The following is a 23070-nucleotide window of genomic DNA, read 5'->3' on the forward strand; positions in this document are numbered from 1 at the left end:
TTTTTTTTTTTAATATATAAAATAAATTTTAAACCTGTTGATTTTCATGCTTAAATTTTCTTTTACATTTTGTTTTTATGATTTTCTTTGCTCATTCAAGCAAGCAATTGAGTTAATAAGGCCTAATATAAAAATAGTCCTGAAATAAATATATGTTTCCAATAATGTACACTCCCTCCACTCACAAGAGTAGCTTTTCTCATTTTGTGTTGCCCTCTGTATGTGAACATTCTCAGAAACATGCCACAATCCTTCATCATCCCACTGTTGGAATCCAAAGTTCCAGCACATCTATCATGCAAACTATCATAAGTCACTTCTCCACCAATAGAAGAGCATTACTGTCACATGACACACACATAACTTTCTCTTCTCTTTTGTCAGCTGTCGAGTTCAAACCTTCTTCTTTACTTCGTTCAGTTGCCTTGAAGTGTTAGTTGTTTTGTTTTCTTATTTTTTCTACTTTTCTTAACTTTATTTACAACATTTCACAGTTGTGGAGTCAATATTCTTATTAATGCATTACTTCCTTATGTTTGCTGCTTTTCCTGCTTATGGATTCTAGAGTTACAGTCACCAGTTCTGATACTTCACCAGCGTTTGATATCGTATTTTCAGTTACAGTCGTAAGCAACTTATTGGGATGTGTTGTCAATTTTTTGTCAAGATAATGAGCTGCGTATGAGCTGTCAATCTTGTTTCCTTTTGCCCCACTTCCTTCTAAGTCTCTTAGGTAGGGCCAGACTGATGACAATTTTTATCATAGACCATAGACTGACATCCTGTCATCGATTTATTCTGTCTCAATCAGTATATTCACACTTATTACTTTACCATGGGGACATACCTTTCTCTTTGGTGAACATTTTGTTCAGGTCTATGGATGACCAAGATGAACATTTCCAATGCTTGCTCCTTGTTGTGTGATTTACTCCTTGGCCCAGCATATTCATGCCATGGAGTTGCACTTCCACATTTATATAAACAATTGCTCATTCTTAACAGCTCCTGGCTTAAATTGTGAAGATGGACTGATTGGTCAATTTGGAAAAGTCTTTCCTTTGTCCTATCTAAAACCTTATCCCTTTGGTTATTTTCTTCAACATCCACCTCAGTCAAGCCCAACCTTCTCCTCTCCAACTCCATTCTATGGAACAGGCTATTTAGAAAGTACTGTCTGTTCCTTCACTTACAGCTCTCCTCCTACCTGTGTGTAGATGTTTAGTACCTTGTGAGTGATGTTTTGGAAATCAGGTGAACCAATCACATAAGTCATCACACAGGTTTTGGGTTGTTCATCTTGTCCTCTCAACCTGTATTCTGTATTTTGGGCCACAGAAAATTTGCATGGCCTGTTTCCACTTCTGTCTTGAATTTTACCTAATTTGGTAACATGTTTGTTACCTGGGGTTATTTTGGGCTGATTTCATGGTAGCAGAGGTTTAGTGCATGAGATGGACTTCCCTCAGATTCAAGATAACACATTCCTCGATCCCTGGCATTAGAATACCCTATAAGTACCAGGAGTCAAATGTTATGTTCCCTCTTGACTCTGGGACTTGTAGTGATGATGGTATGCCCCTTATCCTACCTTCAAAAGGAAGTTGGTTCTCAGCAAGTGAGGGATGCACTTCTGGATGCAACTGACTTACCAAATACACTCTGTTGCACTGTAGCTACTCTACACTATGGATTCTGTTTAACATTTTATTGCCCAACTATCTTCCTCTCTCACACAGGTGTGCAATTTCTTGTTCCACCATGTCTGGTCCTCCTGATCATGTCAGTGTTCTTAGCAAAGAGATACCTGGCTTAGATGTGTTGTAGTACTCCTTGGATCACCTGATCTATTACTATCATTTTGGGGATGTTCTTCAGACACCTGGGCTTTTGTTGCACCATTCTCTACTCCATTGCAGTATAGGATTCAAGTTAATTTTGTGAATGCAAAGAGAGTAAATTATCAGAAGTTATAATTTGTTTAGAAGAAAATGTATTTCTGATAGGTACTTCCCACTGCTTATATTTCCCACTCGTCCTCCTCACAATATTTCAGTGCTCACATCTTCTGCCAAACTTTGAAGTGATAGTTTGGTAGAGACTTGTAAAGGAAATAACATTATAGTAGTGCTTTCCCATTGGTGGAGAGATTATGCATGATGATTTTCAAGAGAGACATGTTGGAACTTTGAATTTCAACAAAAGAATGATGAAGGCTTGTGACATGTGTTTCTGAAACGTTTGCATACAGAAAGTAACACAAAACAAGAAAAGCTAGTCTTGTGAGAGGAGGGAAGTACCTATTGGAAATACATTTTCAATTAAGAAAATTATAACTTTCATCAGTGATTTGATATGCAAAAGTTTGGGCTAACATACATAACTAACAGAAATGAAGAGGTTTCTAATCAGGAAAACAATTATATACATATTTTTAGAAGAAAATGTTTCAAGGTAGTAAAAAGTATAAAACTTAAAACTAAAGTGCTTGTTTTTCTTTTACAGAATTTCACTTGTTTTCAATCTTGTATATCATTGATTTGTATTTTTAAATATTTTTGATTATTTGTAATTTTATTTCTTTGCCTGTGCCACCCATGTGGTTAGTTATTTATAATTTGTGTGTGTGTGTGTGTGAATAACACTCATTGATCACATAAAAATAATTAAAAAGACATGAAATGCTACCTCATGACTTTTTAAATAATGCTTAGACTGAAAATTATTTTTCCTCAACCTTAAGCCCACACCTTTAAATTATATTGATAGCTAAATTGTCCTATGAGCAATGAACTGAAGCAACATATCTTGCCAAAAAAGAATCTAGACAAAATGAAAATATTAACCTAAATTCACATTTTGATGCATGAATTAACTAATCAAAAGTCAAGAGCTTAAAGTAGCAAGAATAAGGAGATTACAAGAATAATTCATGTTGCTTAATTATGAGAATAATTTGGAGATTCTCAATGTTAGTTATCAAAGAGGAGAATAATGTAAACATTTATTAGAGCTCTAGAAAGTGTAAAATACAAAATTTTATTATTTTTTTAACTGCAGAAAGTTTCTAGCATCCAATTTATTTTATCAAATTATTATATGGGTTTTTTACTCACAAAAAGTAATATTTAATTTTAAGAAAGTAACAAAAACGTTTTTTATTCAGGTTCCCCCAAGTCTGTTAATACAGATGCCAAGATTTGGGAAGCAGTTCAAGATGTACCCACGGATTATCCCCAGTCAGTATCTGAACATCTCTGATGTGCTAGCAGATTGTAAGTCTGGAGTTATTTCTCTTTATGCAAATTGAAATTTTTAAATAATAGATACAAAGTTAGTTTTTTTTTTTCAGTTCCTCGACAGTGTATTATTTGTGGCCAAGTTGCTGAATATGAATGTAAAGAATGCTTTGGTCAGTTTGGAGATGGACTTGAGAGTACTGCATTTTGTTTGAGGTGTTTAGAAAAAGTAAGTGTAAATAAACAATATACATCTAAACACATTAATATTATTAAAATACTTGAACAAGTTTATTGTGTTTCTCACACTATAAACCTCTCAAGTTTGTTGCTTGCTTGTAGAACTTACTGTAACATTAACTATGACAATAAGTTAGATCTGATGCAAAGTTTTAATCAGGTTACATAGAAAGTAGGTGGTTGTTCATGTGTTGTTGTTTTTTTATTATTTTACCTCACAGCATAACATTAAAAAAGAGTCAACATTATTAAAGGTGAATTTTCAACAAATTTAATAATTGCCTTAGAAACTGTACTTTTGTTAGGTATAATTCCTGTGTGGTTGCCATATTTTTTAACACTTTAGTTTTTGAGTAAAAACTGAAACAAAATATGCAGGTCCTCGAACTCAAGTTCCTCTCGGTTATTTGGCTGTTTCCGTGACGTTTTACAACTGTGATGTAATAGTTGTCAAACACGCTTCATTGCACGCTGACCGTTGTGTTCTTTTCAGTGCTGGTGTTTTATGTAAATCTCTTGGTGCTTTTTTTGGATTACATACTTTGTGAGACTACTTTTTGTCTTGATATTGCTACTTTATGTTTGTTTTATGATGAGAACATGGTTTAATGTGTTGCTTGTGGTTGTAAAAACGGTTTGGCATCGGGCAAAAGCTTCTTTTCATTTCTGTGCAAGGAGAAGGAACCTGCAAGGTGGCAACAGTGGGTGCAGATGGTCAATAGGAAAAACTGGACTCCTTCACACCATGCAAAGCTTTGTCAAGATCACTTTGAATGCTCATGTTTTGTGTCGGTTCCCACTGTTTTGGATTCCGTGGGTTTCAAGCCAGGCAGGTTGAGACTGAAAAAAACCATCAGCAGTAGACAGAATCGTCCCCACCATCTTTCCTTGTGTAGAGCTGAGGATTGATCTCAGCTTGCAGCATACAGGTTCCACCCCTCTAAAGCTATCCCTTGCCATCATGAAAAGAACAAACTTAAAGGTATGTGTGCAGTATAAAGCGATAAGCAATAACTAGTATAATATAAAAATTTAAAAGTACAAGTTCTTGAAGAATGTAACTAGACATTTCACATTCATGAGCGTGTTTTGCATTTGTGGCACCTGAAAGTCAGTGAAACCTTGATTTCCTAGTCTAGACAGTGGACAAATCTATCCCAAATAGAGTATATTCCATGTTTAAAAGCTGGTAGATCATTCTGTAAATGTTTTTGTATCATTTTAAATGTGGAAAAGTTTGAAGAATTCCAGTTTTCAAATTTGACATTTTAAGATAATTAACTATTCAGACTGCTACATCTAGTTTGATTTTATAGACAGAATTATGATGTATAATTGAAATTCATTTTGTTACGAGTCATAAATACCTGGTACAATGATTGTGGAAGGGCCGAGTATTAATTGCCATAGTCGGCATAATATAAACAAATAAAACCCAATCTGTGATACCAATAAGTTATAAACACCAAACAGGTTTCGAGATGCTTAAAATTGCACATGAAATAATACAGACCATATTTGTTGTCATGACTTAGACTTACCATTTTTCCACTGGAGGTATGACCGACTTGCAACCGGCCTGGGTGCTATCAGTATCACTCACAGTTACACTCCTCTAGCTCGTGGAACTGTCATCATCACTAGAACTTGTCAGATCTGTGTCAAAAGTAACTGTTCTAGGTTCATTCAGAGTAGGTTTGAATTGATATGGTGCTACTCGACACTGTTCAGAACACAAAGTCAAAACAGACTCCGCCTCTGTTTCTCCGTATGCACTGGCCATGTTTATTTACATTCAATGAGCTGGCGTTGGCAGTTTGTTTGGCAACTATTACGTCACAGTACTTTTTCTCTAGCTCGTAGAACTGTCCTCATCACTAGAACTTGTCAGATCTGTGTCAAAAGTAACTGTTCTAGGTTCATTCAGAGTACAGTACTTTTCCTAGTGGCAAACGTAAAAACTAAAATGTTCGGATTGCCGCTGGGAAAGGGCTCTTTCTGCACCAAGTTCTATGTTTCATTTATTAGCACATATTTTTTATAAAACATGTGAACCTGCAAAATTAATCAGTATGAGTAGTTCTTTTGACTGCAAAGTTTTCTTTTTTCTGTAAAATTCACCTTTAACATTTTTGTATTGGGGAAGTCAAAGTGTGCATGTCACTACCTTTTGCAGAGTTATATTTGAAATGTAATTCAAGTACTTTATTATAAGTTTCTTTGAATACACTTGGCAACAAAGCATAGCTAATAAATCACATTTTAAGTTCTTTATTTCACAGTCTCCTCTAGTATGTAAATTGTGACATTTACTCTCTAGATCTTTCTTCTTCTCTAACTTTTGTACCACTCTTCCAAGAAGTATAGAATTTAACATAAATTACTTTTATAATATTATTATTACTCAGACAATGCATAAATTCTATTGCTTTCAATATTATTTGGGAACAGAGCCAGAAATTAGAAAATCAGATTCCTCTTGCCATCCTCTGTTTCATAAATTGCCAGTAGTTTTCTCTGACTTTTAATACTATATTATATATCATGCAGGCTGTAGCACTGCCTATGTGGAGATGGCTTGAATTGTTCATGGAAATAGTATTTTAAATGTCTTCTCAATAGGTCATCAGAACTTTACAATTCTATATTGTGTTTCCTTTTATAGCTATATCAATGTAATAATTGAGTCACAAGTTTTAAGAATACCTGTAAATATCATAGCAAAAAGTTCAGATTTCTTGTAATAGTGTCAAACAATTTTTACTGAGGTGACATAGTTTCAAACAGAGTATCCTCTTTTATAAGTATTATTAACCCTACTGAGATGGGTAAGGGTCAGAGGGTGTGTCATTACATTTGTAGCCTTAAATTCAAAATTTTACTGAACTACTACTCTATGAAATTACGTCAATAAATGGCATCAAAGTGTTGATTATAATTCAAATTTTAGTACTATATACTAGTTAATTTCTTATTTTGAATGTAAATATAAAAAAGAAAATTGGTGATGCTTCAGAAATGTCCTATAAAATTGTTTAAGGCATCCTAAAGGATTCAATAGGAACGTATAGAACATTAAAAGACATCACTTTTTATTTTAGGTGTATGACCATTAGTCCTCTAGGACAAACTAACATTCTGTAGGATACAAAACAGGTTTGTAGACAGTCTTATAGGACAAATTGGCATGGGATCCAAAGCAGGTTTACAAACATTCTTATAGGGAAAACTGAAATCATATGTTATATAGACAAGGTTAAGCCCAGTCCTAGAGAACAAACTGAAATCCAATAGGAAACAAAATAGGTTTAAACTCAATTTTATAGCACAAACTGAAAAATTCTACAAAATACAGAGGACAGATTCACAAGACTTGAAACACTTTTAGTAAAATCTCACTTGCAAGTTTGAGATTTTTAACTTTGTGTTTTCATAAATGGGATATAGAAATGTATTTCTGTTCACCTTAGTGGTTTTTTTGAGTCATTGGATCACCAGTTTCCACTGATAAGAGAAAATAAAATATGCATAATCAGTGCTATGTAGAAATTGTGCTGATTCCAACCAATCTTGGAGAGGATTTTGAATAGGCCATTATAACTTTAAAGAATAGTTATCACGTATTGTTTAATACGTAAGTCACTTAAGGTGATATTTCATAAGGATTTAATAATATAGAATTAACCAGTATTAGTTTTACTTGGCAATTCAATATTTTATAAATTAAAGAAACATGAAAAAAATGTCAAAGGAATATTTTATTTTCAAAAATATCAATATGATAACATGATAACACACATGCCTCTGCATGTATAAAGTTAAAGACATGGTATTAAACAATTTTATTTTAAATATAAACAGGAAAGTATGACCATATACATTACACTAGCATTTCTAATTAGCTTAATACATAATTCTATAGGTAAATTTGTGTGTAACTAAAGAAAAATGTAACAATATTCAATGTAGTCTTTTTTATTTAATATCTACTTTTATGATAGGTGTTAAACATGCATAAAGTTTGTTATCAGTTTTCATTTTGATGCATTTCTGTGAAGCATCTTTTACAAAAAATGCATCAACTTATTGAACTTCTTTCATTTCCTTGAAAACACTTGTGGAGATATTTATAGGTTCTATATGAATAAAACTTTTATTAATGGTTCTACTGGGACAATAGCAATGTCTTCAAGAATTCCACACATTTCATTGTGACAGTTAATTACAATAACAGCAACAATGTCCACAATTCTACCATTTTCAAACTCTGATAGTTTTATATTTCTTCTATAGCTCTAAATGTAGTATAAAACATGTTTAAAAATACATTTTCTCCTCAAATTACATGTTTTATCAAGTAATCTACAAATAGTAATGTGTTCAAGTAACTGAAATTTTATGCTCTTCTTGAAGACCAAGGGTGATAAATTCACTATAAAGTTTTCTAGAATGTAAAAACTGAATTCCCGCAGGACCTAGTAATTTGTTCAGCAAACAGCTTACATGTTCATTTTGTGTTTGCAAAATTCTTCTCTGTTTCTGAATTCCTTAGAGAATACAGTAAGCTTCATAGGTCTGCTTGGAGATGTATTGTGTTCATTTAAAATTATTTTCAAAACTCTACTGTAATCTTCATATGTAAAAGTAGAAGTTGACCACAGTGGTCCCCAGTAATGAACACTTCTTGAAATGTGTAACAAAAAAATGAATGTTTATAGTAATGACATTGTCCACATAGAATTTCAGTTTCTTTCTAAAATCTCCTTGGAACAAGTTGTGCTTTTTTAACAGTTGATTTAGCTATTGACTCTTCAAGAAGTTTGTAAATTGAATAAACAAAAAATGACAATATCTTAAACTCTGGTAAAGCCAGTACTACTTTACCTGGATGTAAACAAAAAATCCATACAATTCATAGAATTCACCACGATGAGGACAAACTTCATGTTCAACAACCACAACTATATACAAATAAATGGCCTAAGCATGGGCAACCCAGTATCACCAGTTCTAGCCAATATTTTTATGACACAAGTTGAAACACAAGCAATTAACACAGCATTACATCCACCACTATACTGGTACAGATGTGTAGATGACACGGTTGCAGGATTCACATCCACAGAACACACACTTAATTTTTTCAATCACATTAATGCTATACATACCAACATTAACTTCACATGTGAACAGGAAGAAAGCAATCAAATATCATTTCTTAACCTCAAAATTACAAGAACCGATACACAATTTAAAACAGAAATCCACCGAAAAATCACCCATACTGGACTATACATTCCTTGGGACTCAGCACATGAAACAAAACAGAAACTCAACATACTATGAAACCAAATAAACATAGCCATAAAAATATGCTCACCAGATAAAATTAACGATGAATTAGACAAAATAAAACAATACTTCATCAACATCAATAAGCTTTCTCCACAAACCGTAGAAAACATTATACGCACAAACCTAGACATAAAGCAAAATTAACCAACAAAAGTAAATATATCTCACGAATCAAAAAATCACGAAACCATATACTGCTGCATACCATATATTCCCAACATTAGCAGAAAAATAACCAACATTTGGCAAAAACTAGTAACAAAATATGACATTCCAGTTAATACCAAATTTATTCAAAAACCAGGCACAAAACTGAGGTCTATACTATGTAAAAACTACACTGACAAACATCATACCAACATTATTTATAAAATACAATGTGATAACTGCCATGACATCTACATTGGAGAAACAAGTAGAAAAATGGAAACCAGATTCACAGAACACAAGAGTCACCTTCACACGTTTTCGAACACTGTAAATCAAATGAACACAACATAACCATATAAAACACCCAAATACTAAATAAAGTAATAAACATAAACAAATGCAAAATTAAAGAAGCCTTACTTATACAAAAACTTAAACCCAAAATAAACCAATACAAAGGAACACCTTTATACCTATATTGATAAATATATTCAACATCTAAGCACACACTTTACATTCCTACACTCATTACACAACCCCTTTCAAACATGTGGTCAGCTTCCGGTCAGTTACCTCTCTCTTTCTTTGTGAACCTGACGATAGCTGGAGAAGGTCAAAATGTTGTTCACTCATCTATGTAAAAAAAATTTTCTCAACCCAAACAAGCCGTTTTTACATATACATTTCTCTACAAGTGGGTTTTCTCAACATCACTGATTCTCCATAGCTTTAGTTAACTGTCTTATTTCTTGGCAAAGTCCATACAGACAAGCTTATTTACTTTATGACACCCTTGACAAAACGAATTATTTTTCTCTTTGTACTATTACAAAACAAGCTGTGAAACTTACTGTCAAAAATCACCTGTTATGTCAACTTTTACTTTCACTAATTAACTTACTTCATCTCTGTGTATGTGCATATTTATGACACATAACAGAAAAATCCAGAAATGTCTAGCCCTCTAGTAGCAGCAGGATTAAATATAGCAATAAAAATTTGAAAACTTTTGAATAAGATGACATTAACAGAATTACAAAACCCCAGTACAACAATTAAAATAGAAAACCCTAAATTAAACTTCATACATAACATACAGTTCACACAGAGTTACATAACAAAACTTGTCATAACTATCACTTTCAATATAATTAATTTTTAACACTTGGTATGAAAACTAAATAATAACTCTTAAACTGAACATCCTTATACATCCAACAAAATCATAGTATTATAATGATTTAATTACCTTAAAGCTTTCTTAGAAAAATTGTGACATTTGTATTATATTACAAACCCAAAACCTATCAAGGTGTTTTTTTTTTGTCTTGTTTTTTTAAATGCAGAGTCATGGCCACCAGAAAAGAGCTAACCACACCACAAACCAACTATGTGTACCTCAAGAATTCAATATGATTAAGGACCACACTCTCATTCCAAAGATATTCATGGAATTATTTGCAGTTGTGTGTATTGAAACGAGCCACTATGTGTGTTTTGTCAAGTGTGGCAGTGGTCCTGATTCACCTTGGTGTTTTTTTGACAGTATGGCAGATAGAAAAGGTATAATGAATTTTAGCAAATGTTTTTAGATTATAAATAAGTATAGCAAAAACATATAGGTTTAAACACACAAAATACTTAATTTTGCTGCTAATTAAAGTTAGATTTTTTATGCTTCTTATATATGACTGCCAGTAAATCACATTGATTATTACGTTGCCTACTAATTAGTAAATAAGCATATACTCTAGAAAGAATGACATTTTTTAAAATTAAAGAAACATGAACTCCTGGTACCAAATTACCATTACTGTTTATTGAATCTGCCATTTGCTATATTTAAACAGAAATATAATTATAAATTATATTTACAAAATCTGAAGTATGAGCTTATAGTTTTGTGATTGACTGAGTATTGTGCGAAAAGTGTTTGTGATGGAGAAGCCACCAAATACAGTATGAAAGCATTTTAATTGGCATCATAAGATAATTATTTTAAATTTATGTAACAAATTTTCTTTTATATGTTTATCTTGATACCTACACTTGTTTCAGTATAGTTTTCTTTTTTGCATATGAAGTATATTGTTGATTGTGTGTTGCACAAGTTCTGCCTGTTCTCTAAATTTGTAGAATATTCTTGAAAGTAAGAATCAATAATATTTGATTTATAATGAATATTGTTGAAACTTTGAGAAACTTGTATGACACATATAAAAGCAGCTGGTCAAGAAATAGTGATAGAAGGTTCTTATTAGTCGACTACAGTAAGTGTGCTATAGGCCTCAGAAACTATAATTCCGATTAATACCTATTATAATGTTGGAAAATTATAGAATTTGATCAGGAGCATTTACAGTCTTTGAACATTACAACCCCCCGCTAGTACAGTGGTATGTCTCCGGATTTACAACGCTAAATTCAGGGTGTCCCCTCGGTGGGCTGTGCTTTGTGTGGCTTTGCTATAAGAAACATAAATAAATAAATTGAACATTACAAACCATTGAACTTCACTGAATTACTTCAGATATTATTTTTATCAAGACCTTAAATATCTTTGCTGGGAAAAATCAGTTTGTAATGGTGTGAGGCCAAACAAGAATAGAGCTAGCTAGCTAGCATTCCCAACAAGTGTAGTATACCTGTGTATCAACATATAAGTAATTTGTACCCTGTGAATCTGGATCATTGATAAAATGTTATATTCCAAACCAAATATAAACCTCATTATTGTTTACAAGATTGTAAAACACTTCTGTTTAAACCATCATTTGTAATAAAATGATAAATATTATTATAAACTATATTATTATTTATATATTAAAATATATTTGTGTTAAGAAAGAAAATTCTTTGTATCAATCTTTTTGGCAAACATTATAAATTTAATACATATTAGCATTTCATTAACTTCTAAATTCAAATTCAAACTTTCAGTTATTTGAAATAGTAATATGCAATATACATAACATAATAAATAGGAGACTCATCCCAAATATGTTATAATACATAACACTTAGGATAATTTAGTGATATTCTTGTGCTGTAATGGGAAATAAAGCATACACTGTTTTCCATATTTAGAAGCACAAATCATTTTTAATTATAATCTTGTTGAAAATCTGTATAATATAATGGATATAATAGTCAGTTTTTCATATAGTGATGGTTATAAAAGAGAATGAAGAACTTCAATAAAGCTAAGTTGGTCAATAAAATAATTTAGCAAAACATTATCAAGTAAAGTAGTGTAACCCATATTTAAGGATCTAAGATTACACAATAATGGAATGATAAACGTCAGAGTTTTAATCATTAAAATAGATGTGAGAATCATGACTCATGTAAAAAGTCTTGAGCACCACTATCCCTTTACTAGAAAAGCATGCACCTTCTATCACTGTCCTTGTTTTATGGAACACTCACCTCTTAGCCCTGTGTGAATGGGTGTGGATTGAAGTTCATATATAATGACCTTTTACAGATTTACATCCAAAATTTAATTAAACAACTTTATTATCAATGTATGTCAATAAACATGGCATCATAATGAAGTTTACAATTCAAACTTTAACATTATATAAGTTTTTATTTTACAGTTTCAAAAAGAAATATTCAAATAAATTCTTAATATTAACTTTTCTGTATCACATGATACTTCTTTACTTGGAATTGCCAATTGTAGATTTTCCATATATTACTATATTATTTCTAGATTTCCTAAGAATTACACACAAATCAAACTAAATATAAACTTTTATCCTACAGGTTTCTTGCTGTCAGTAATTCTCTGTTACTTTTGCATTTTGATTACACAGGCCTGCACAGTGGTTTTATATTCTTGACATTTTTACATGTTCTAGGGTAATACCTGTACATTGAATCCAAAAGTGATATCTTTTATTCTCCACTATACACAGATTTTTCACAAAATGTCATATGTACTTTTAGGTAAGTGAATCATTTTCATTGAAATTGGGTCACAGTCTGTTGTGCTTAAAATGTTGAAACCTGGCTAAAGATTTCTTTAGACCAATCTCAATATGTGAGTCTTATCAATTGTTCTAGAACCCACAAGAAAGACATTGCTAGTATGTAAATGGTTAACAGGCCACATCGCATGTTATTTCTTGATGGTATTTGTTTGCGCATGCACTTTGAGATTATATTTTCTTTTCAATATTATTTAATCATTGCTATGGCAACAAAAGATTATGTAACTAATCAAGATATATTCTTCTATAATTTTACATAAGAAAACCATTTTATTGTGCTTAAAGTGTTGATAACTGGCTGTATATTTTTCTAGACCAGTCACAACAGGAGAATCTTATCAATAGTTTTAGAACCCAAATATAATAAAATATGTTCATTATGGTAAACAAAAGAATAATTTAATCTAACTAAGAGCTTTTTTTTTCTTCCTTATTTGTAAAAAATCCTTCTGTGATGGAAAACATATATATTTGAAATATGCATAGCTGAATAATGCAAAATCCATTACTAAAATCATAAACAACTTTTATTAACTTTAAGATTTCAGGTCCAAGTTATTTGTAACCAATAAAAAGAGAAAATTCTATTTTCTGATTTTTCAATAAGGCTAGTTCTCTCATCCAATGCATTTTGAAATATTTGACCTTAATTTTTGTTTTCTATTGTCTAAATTCAGTCAATGAGTAATGTAATTTTTAACCTATTTACAGCTTAGTTATAAGAAAGGCAGTTACATTATATTAGTTTGAAAGCATCTTTTTTTGTGCTTGACAATAGTTTGTATTTAAATTGTGTATCTGAATTTTTAAGAAAGCTTAGTGAGCTTCTGGGACTTAGTTGTTAAGGGTACAAAAAACTTGAAAAGAGACAAGATTCCAGATGCCAATACTGAATGTCTTGTTTTTTATTAATAGGCTGTTTTGTTGTTATAAAAGTAATTAAAATGTAAAAATTAAACTTATTAGGTTAGCTAGAAAAATCAAATAAGAAATTTCTCTACAATGGTATAATTTGATACTTTTTTATCATAATTTGTTGTACTAAACTCTTGCCAGGTGATTTATTGCTTTGTTACATAAACTTGGTTCACAGAGCAATAAAGCTATCAAATTAAGTGAAAACAATTATTAAAAAAGCAAAGACCTGAAGCTGTTATGATAAATTATTGTAATTTTCTGTTAGAATCTGCTATATTTCTAGAAAAAAAAGTGCACATAATTTTATTTCATATTTTTCAATTTTCACTACAGTTAGTGTTAGGGTACAGAAAATAAGAAGATAAAAGTGTAAAGTTTTACAAAAAACAAACAAATGTGATATTAATTTAGTCATGTATGACAATAATTATTTTGTAACCAGTGGATATAGTGGGTACAGGAGCAATGCTCCAGTGGGGGGTTTCTACTCATCCTAATCTCAGTGGGGTTTAAAGCTATTTCCTGGAATAATCTGTTCAAAAAATCATAATGAAACTTATTAACTTTAATATAAATGACCAAGTGTACGAGATTAAGTAAGAGACAGGGAAATTATATACCTGCTCCACTAGACATGTACATCTTGGTGCAGTGGAAATACTGTCACACATCAATGCTGGTAGCACTGGAATTGTTTGTATCTGCTGGCTCATATCAGATATAGTGATAGCTTCTTCATCTGTAATAAGGTGTTCCTTAGAAATTAACTGTGCAAAATTATGTGTTATGTGGTGGGTAGAAGAGGTGGCCTACAATGACTTTTTGTGGCATTTCAACAGGGCATGGTCTTTTAATGCACCAATACCATTTATGCCATATAAAGGAAATTTCTGTACCAGAAGTGTGGGTTTCTGAAAAAATTCACCAAGTACATGTCATTCTCCTACTATCTCACCCTTCATATTTTTCAGTGCTATTTCAACATTCTTATCCATCCCTGCCAACCTTGAAGTCTTTCTATCATTTTTATCAATGTCTTAAACCTTTTGATGTTCCTGGTCATCAATTATTTTAAAATTCAATCCATTTTAGCAGATACTATTAATACTTGGAAGTTACAACAGTATTTACTCCCTAATGCACCTAGATTAGAAATGATTCAGAATTTAATTTACCCTAAAAATCATCAGCAAAACAAATTCATGCAAATAAAGTTAGTAAATGACTGTAAAAAAATAGATCAAAATATAAAAACAAATCAAGTTTAGTACTTGTAAAGATTCTCTGAAACCTCCCCACCCCACTGAAATTTTCTCCACAAATTTACACAATTCACAGAATTACCCATGAGATACAAAAATTCTCAGAAAACCTTAGATCCATGTGAAATTCTCAATCCTGTTTAATAGGGTTTAGAGATTATAAAAATTGAAATATGAAAACTAAGATATAAAACGTTTTTCTTCTCAATTCAGACTAGCTGGTGTCTGGGTTAGATTGACTCTGTAAGTTCACATACAAATCTTTAGTAGAAATACTTCATTAAAATATCTTAATTTTCTGTGTACAACATACTTATATTATTTACTAAAAGCTTATTAAATTTCCTGGAGATACACGTAGTAAATTAAGAGCTTTATTAAACCCTACTTTTCCATTTGGGTTGATCCATTGACCATCCCATATATGTAGGGTTAAGGGTGACAGTAACAATTTTTTTGGAACAGCCATGAGAGCAGTTCTTGTAAGTTTTCACTAATATTCATGACAGCAGTTACCAGTAACATTCTTTTTCATATTATAAAATATGTTTTCTGTTTTCTAGGTGAGCAGAATGGATATAACATACCAGAAGTAATTCCATTCCCCGAGCTTCATTGGTGGCTATCAGAAGAAGGAAAGAAATTTCTTCTCACTGCTAAGGATGATAAAATTTTGCCAGATATAGCTCGCCGTCTACTGTGTGATGCTTACATGTGTATGTACCAAAGCCCTGATGTCATGATGTATCGATAATATTTATACATCTTTCCTACTGTGCCATTTCTTTACCAGTGCTAATATCATAACAAAGAAGGAAAACAGAGCACTGTGTTTGAAGCTGTATACCAGTTCTGATTTCATAAAAGATGGTATTGTACTCTTTGTTTACATTATAATGCCTATACCAAAATGCTGATATTAAGGAGAGAAGAATGATGTACCTCCTTTGATGTACAGTACTTAAATGAATATAAGCTACTTTATTTAAAAATATAATGTGTCAAGAACATAACTATATGGCAATCAAAATCTTTATATCTAACAGAAAGAAATTAGTCTTTGTTATGTACACTAAAGCCCAGACTTAGTTCTCATTGGTCAACCATAGTGTTTATATAAAACTCATGACATTATTAAGCAATGTATAGAATATATAAGTGTATATAATTCTTTACATTGTGGTTTGTGAATGATAGTTAATATTTATTGTATACATGTTTACTGCAGCTTTTACATCATGATGTTTTCTGATAAAATGAGCACTCTTTCACTATCTATGTACCTCAGTCCTGATATTTTAAAGTACCATGACAAGAGGATACTCTTTGATTACATCATGCATATATATGCATACCATCCTGATATCATGAAATGTAGAAAGTTTTTCTTGTCTCATGGTAAGAATACAAGTTGAGTGCCTAGGCCATACAGTTCCTTCTTCCCCAGTTGATGTTGGTCCTGATTATGGAATATTACTCTAGAGCATAATATCAACTGCAGCAGACTCTTGCACAATACACTTAGGTTACTGTTATTCTACCTCCTTCTTATATACCTTTCAATGTTCATCAGTGATGTGTGCATAATGACTTCTGAGCAATCAAAAAACACACAAGTTAATGGGAGATGTTTGAAAAATAATGAACATGAATTTCTGTTGGTACTTCCATCTTGCAGAGCAACTGGCATGTTGATTTAAGTGTGGCTCAATGCTTTATTACTGACATACAAGCTTAGTATTTCTGTGCAGTATAGTAGTTTCAGCATCTTAGTGCAGTAGTAAACGGTATTCATTATTTTGGCCTTTTGTTTTAGCTCTCTGGACATTTAACTTAACAATTATAGTTGTAACCTGCAAGTATCATAAATACTTATGGAAAATTTTTATAAAATGCTCTTTTCTATTTTTTTAGATTTTATATCAGTGGCAGGTTGATAATAAAATGCCTAGATATTTGCAAATACATAAGTAGACACATGTTTCACCCATTATGATGACATGCTTCTATTTAGCTAAATGCTTAGGGAGAAGCTTGTACTTTGGGTTTTGTGTTAAATTTGTAAAAGTAAATCTGTGAATTACCCAGTTTACAGTTTAAGTGAGGTTTTTATTACTCGAGCAGCAATGAACCACTGTGATTTGGAGTTATTTCTAGTAACAAGCTATCTTCACTACTTCCATTGTATAATTAGTTGCTGGTCATGGAATAACCTGTTTTCATACTGGTATTATACCTTTTATTGCTTTAAGGTTTATGTTCTAAAATTGTTAATCTTCTATCCTTCAAAATGTTAAAATTTCATGCCTTGTATGTTTTAATAGTTGTGGAATAGGAAACTTCACTTTGGAAAACCCTTTCAGAGTAACTTTCCCAGAAAAAGTCAATTTTAAGTGCCATATGCACTTGCAAATCACCATGCTTCAACTGAATTGCAGTAAGATAGTCAAATTTTATGTCCAATGTAGTCACAGAGCAAGTTGAGTGGATATAGAGTCTTATTACTTAATGCATATATATATATATGTGTGTGTGTGTATGTGTCTATATATCAGATCCAATATATTAAAGTGATAAAGAAGCACTCTTTGAATATATAGTACCTACATGTATGTACTAATCCAGATACTATGATGTAATAGACAAGCATCTATTGACTGTGTGCCAGTTCTGATACCCTTCTCCCTCCCAGTGGCACAGCGGTATGTCTATGGACTTATACTGCTAGAAACTAGGTTTTGGTACCTGTCGTGGGTAAAGCAAAGGTAGCCCTTTGTGTAGCTTTGGGCTTAATAACAAAAAACAACAGGCAGTCCTGATATTATTAGGTATTATGAAATTGAACAGTCTTTGAATACGTAGTACTTTAATATGTTTACCAAAGTCTTGACATAACATATGTACTGATATTTTAAGAGTGCTCTTTGTTTTAGTTATATACAGATACAGTATAATTATCAAATTAAGATGTATTGGACAGGAGGTTACTGGTTAATGCATGGTGTGATTTTCCTGAAACCAGAATGTAATTAGTTTATATGCAAAAACGGCTCGTTTGGGCTGAGAAAACACTTTTACAAATCTCTCAACAAGTGGGTTTCTCGTCATCACTGATTAGAATGTAATTAGGATAAACAAATGCTTTCTTACTGTTGTAGCTCCTGTTTGTATTTAAAGCAGTTTTGATGGTAGGAAAGTGGAATCATTAGGTATGGATGATAATAAGGTACCAATTGATTATTGTAGTTCCTTTTCATACTTAAAGTAATCTTGGTGGTAAAAAGATAATAGTGAAGTGGCACTGTTTGGTATCGATAACAAGACTGTTTGATGCCAAATTTTGGATATCACTGTACATTAATGTTAAAACAAACACTTAGATTAATATATAGATATTAATAGATAATATATAGATTAATACTGATATCATCAAATATTGCAGGAAAAGGACATAGAGCAGTTTTTGAATGTGTAGTACACACATGTGTGTACCAACCCTGATACTCTGATGTAATAAACCAACATCCTTTGACTATGTGCCACTCCTGATATTACTATGTATTGTGTATACCAAAATTGTGGCATAGTAAATGTACTAGTATTGCAAGAGTAAATGTATAAAGTTATAATATGTTGGACAGAAAGTTACTGATTAACGCATGATGTGCAAGTGATTTTCCAGAAACCATAATGTAATAAATATATACAAATACTTTCTTATTATTGTAGTTCCTATTCATACTTAAAGCAGTCCTGATGGTATGAAAGTGAATAAGAGTGCCACACTCTTGATATCATGATTTATTGACAATACATTAGTGGCTACTGTTATTACGTATTGAATTGTTTTATGAATAATGCTGTTTTGCCTTCTTTTGTTTGTGCTAATGTTGGATATATTTAATTTCATTAAAGATGTTATTTGAATATGCACGCATATATCACAGTTGTATTGCCATTGTATAGTGGAAAATAACACTATTTTTCTAACATATACTACTTTATGCTAGACTTTCCACCATATTGTTGAAGACATCTGATAAATGTGTGTTTTTTTACTTGTATGTACCACAGATCATAATATACTTATGAGAGAACATTGGCTTTTAATTGATATCTGGTACCAGCAAGTATATTATACAGCTTTAATAATAAATTTTGGTTGCTATGGTTTAAAAATAACTTCTGATCAGATGAACTATCAGTACAACTCAGAAACCTACATAAGTTAAACCTCTTTATAGTTAAAACTTTTATACACTTACATTCAATCCCCACTGTAATATGTAATTATAAACTTACAAGTGCAAAATTGAAATAAAAAGCACTGAGGAGTCCTGTGGTGTAATTATTAGTTGAGGTAAAGTTTTGTTTGAGTATGCATCTCACAGACAACTGGTATAGAAAAAAGTTGAAACATTGTTCTCTACTTTATTTTAATAAAAGTTTCAATACCCATACCAGTTGTCTTTGATATACATTTTTACTTCAAGTAGGTTTCTTGTCATCACAAATTTGTGTGTGTGTGTGTGTTGTCATCATTAAGTCATAATGGATAATGTCTATGGCCATAGCACCCAAACATATTTGGAATATTCCATCTATCAGACAAGATCCAGGTGCTGATGTTAAACAAATCAGCAACTATGGAGAATCAGTTAAGGATCAGGAGTTGAATGCTTAAACCCACAACCACTCAACTTCTACTACTTTTTGCTATCTTGAAGCCAGTTGTGGGAAAGCAGTTGCTCTTGACATTTAGATATAACCTTAAAGTATAAATAAATTACCCTAAAAGTTCCATAATGTAAAACTCTGAACCTCCACCCTGTTTTTTTTTTAATATTATGAAATGTGCAAAAAGGCAAAAATATAATTACAGTAAAAATAATAATTTCTACAAGGCTCCCAACCTCCACCCTTTTATTTAATGTTTACAAAATGATGTTAATGTATTCGATAGCATTAGATTTATTTATTTATCTGATAAATATAAATATATATAATTAATTTCTGTTTATTGGACAGTTGATAAGTAGAGAAGTGTTATATTGATTTATGGTTGTTTTTCATAATTAACTTCTTATAGGAATTGTGAATCAGTTTTTATAAAACAAAAATTTTGCAATCAGAAGTGATAATAATGACTTTCTTTGATAATGGCAAGCCTGGACATGTATGTGTGTATGATGTCATATGCAGGTCAAACTAATTTCTGTTAATGTCATGGAATATGTCTGCAAAATAACAGGAGGTTCTACAGAATATTTATTACAAAACAATATTGTTTTTGTATGAATATCTGGGCTTTTTGTAAGGAAATGTAGTGAACAGACAAATGTGAGATGTAAAGTACAATGTTTATTAAAAAATAGCACAATAAATGTACTTGCTTTGTATGGTAAACAGTTGCTTGTACCATATTAGAACTATTCTCTTAAATTATTAGGCCAGTGATTATCTAGGATACTGTAAATTCACCATCCTTACTTCATGAGTAATTTTGGATTTACTCTGGGAAATTAGCATTACACAGGACTAGTCATTCTTACTCAAATACTTGACTACCATTAAAGTAAACTGCTGTCTACATTCTTCCATAATGTGCAGCATTGTAACCTACCATCCAAGGGCAGAACAGGTGTGATCTCAATAGAATAACAAATGTGAAACTGCATGTAGTCAGAAATAATTGATAAATTTCAAATACTAGTATACTAAAATTCATTGGCTATTGTGTAAATACTCAATGTTAAAAACTCACTATTCAATAAACAATTCCAAATATGAGACTGTTCTCACTCTCAAATGTACAATAAAATACAAAAAAAATTGTGAGATTTGAAACAATTTTCTTGTTGTTTTTTTTCTTTTTCTCTTTTTTGCTACCAAAGTAAAACGTTACAAATAGATAGATATTACTTTAGAGCAATCTTTGAATATGTAGTTGTTCTTATTCACCAAGCCAGTAACTGTGGAGTATCAGTTAAAGATTAAACTGCCCTTAAAAGGACAGTCCTGACCACTTTCTTACTGCTGTAGTTCTATTCATATTTATAGCAGTCCTGATAGTAGCAAAGTGGAATCATTAGGTATGTATGACAATAGGTCACTAGTTGATTATTGTGGTTCATTAAGCTGTTTGAAGATACTTGGTATCTGTTTTTGAACTGGCTTGTGAATATTTCGTTTGCCCAGTTCTGGACATCAAGATAATTTCATTTGTTGTTGTTTCATCCTAAGAAAGAACACTTGTTTTTTAACAATATTTTTATATTTTAATATCACATTTTTACATTAATAATTAAATATACCCTCTAATAAAACTTTGGCAAAGGTTTCTTGAAGCTGCATTTTCTTTGATAGAAGAAAAATTTTAAACCTATAGTAATCCTAGCAAAATGGGCATAAAGCAGGATTTTCTAAGTTTCTGATAGTTAAAATCAATTCATAAAATGCAAGTTTATCTAGCAGAAATATTTTCTATTTAAAATCCAGCCAGTTATGTGGCTGATTATATCACTAAAAGGTTTCTAAAATAATCTGGGAACTAGCATGTAAGGTTTATTTCTGGACCTCACAAGACTTATGCAAAAAATCACTTAAAAATAGTCCTGATAGTTAATTTACTGTTGGTGAGAAATTACTAAAAAACGATACAGATCAGAACTAAAAAAGTAAATTACAAATTAATAATATAATCTTGTATAACAATCTGATTAGAAGTACTAACTGCCATAAATCAATGCACAAAAAGAACTAAAACATTTATTAATTATAATGCATTGAATCATTAGTTATAAACAAATTTCAATAACTGGATGACCTTTGATTTTGTATGAAACTCAGCTATTTCTAGCTCATTGGGTGAATCATTTTCTATTCTTTTTCATTTTTAAAGTATAGCTCCTTTTTTATGTTTATGGATAATGAGAATCAGAGTTTAGAAATATTTAGTTTTTGAAAGGTTTGTTGTAACATAGGGTGTGTATATATTGTTCTTTTATTGACATGTTTAAATCTAAGGATGTTAAGTTATCATATGTATCAAGTGTTCAAGTTAAACTTAACATTGTAATAGAAATTATTTTCAAGAAGTGTGTAGTTTTCAGTAAATTTTTGAGCAATATATCAGAGACCAAAAATATTGTAGATATATCTGTACTATAGTTATAGAAATGGGCTGGTTGTTTTGGACTGTTTTCTAAAGGTCTTGTTTTTAAGGTTTGAGTTAAAGTTAATAGCAAAAAAAAATGTTCTTTTACCCATCTGTACTCACTTAAATTGTTGAGATAATTTATCATTATATCTTAAATAACTGTTTGTAAAGATGAAAGTACTTCACACTAGGGGTAAGAGACAGCCTCTTGTTTATAGCAAATTTCCTCTGCAAGAATGATAATGATACAAGCACCATCTGGCTTGTTTGGACCATCATGGTGGTGGTGCAGATAGCCTTGTTGCTTTGTGCCATAGAATGCCAAACCAACCTACCAAGCAACCAACCATCATGGTGGTGATGGCATCTATAATAGAAGTCATAATCATAACTCTGGAGGTGGCAAATGTTGTCTAAGAACTCCCTTGGAACTTGGTTGACTCTCAAAAGGATCCAAGCTCTGAAAAGGTTTTCTTTGTTTTTGAGATGTAGTAGGTAATTTATGAATTTTGTTGCCTAAATGTGCTGGGGCATTTACACCAGTCTGTATTTCAGAAAACTGGGAGATGTTTAATGGAACATTAGTCTTACTTAGTCAAAAGAGGTTCCCTCTAGTCAGCAATTCATAGACAGTATAATAGAATAAACTTCAACGTGTAACTCACTTAATCAATGAATAAAATATAAAAATTTGTAGCAGTAAAAGTCGTATTCAATATAAACATGTGTCCCATTGTTCTACTTATTAT

General features: G+C 31.4%; 1 protein-coding gene across 4 annotated transcripts in view; it reads left to right on the plus strand.

Annotated features, from left to right (window-relative positions):
• The window catches only part of LOC143237900 (ubiquitin carboxyl-terminal hydrolase CYLD-like), a 150666-nt gene extending 127640 nt beyond the window's left edge, over positions 1–23026 (plus strand). For 3 of the 4 annotated variants that reach the window (XM_076477615.1, XM_076477616.1, XM_076477617.1), the window contains 4 exons: positions 3167–3275; positions 3353–3468; positions 10331–10547; positions 15726–23026. In XM_076477615.1, the coding sequence (XP_076333730.1) occupies positions 3167–3275; positions 3353–3468; positions 10331–10547; positions 15726–15916 (633 nt within the window). In that variant the 3' untranslated portion in view covers positions 15917–23026. Of the gene's footprint in view, positions 1–3166; positions 3276–3352; positions 3469–4154; positions 4462–10330; positions 10548–15725 lie in introns of those variants that run through there. The other variant, XR_013020324.1, reaches the window with a different exon arrangement.
• The last annotated feature ends 44 nt before the right edge of the window (positions 23027–23070 follow it).

Source organism: Tachypleus tridentatus, chromosome 13 (genome assembly GCF_004210375.1).
Source record: "Tachypleus tridentatus isolate NWPU-2018 chromosome 13, ASM421037v1, whole genome shotgun sequence".
NCBI lineage: Eukaryota > Metazoa > Arthropoda > Merostomata > Xiphosura > Limulidae > Tachypleus > Tachypleus tridentatus.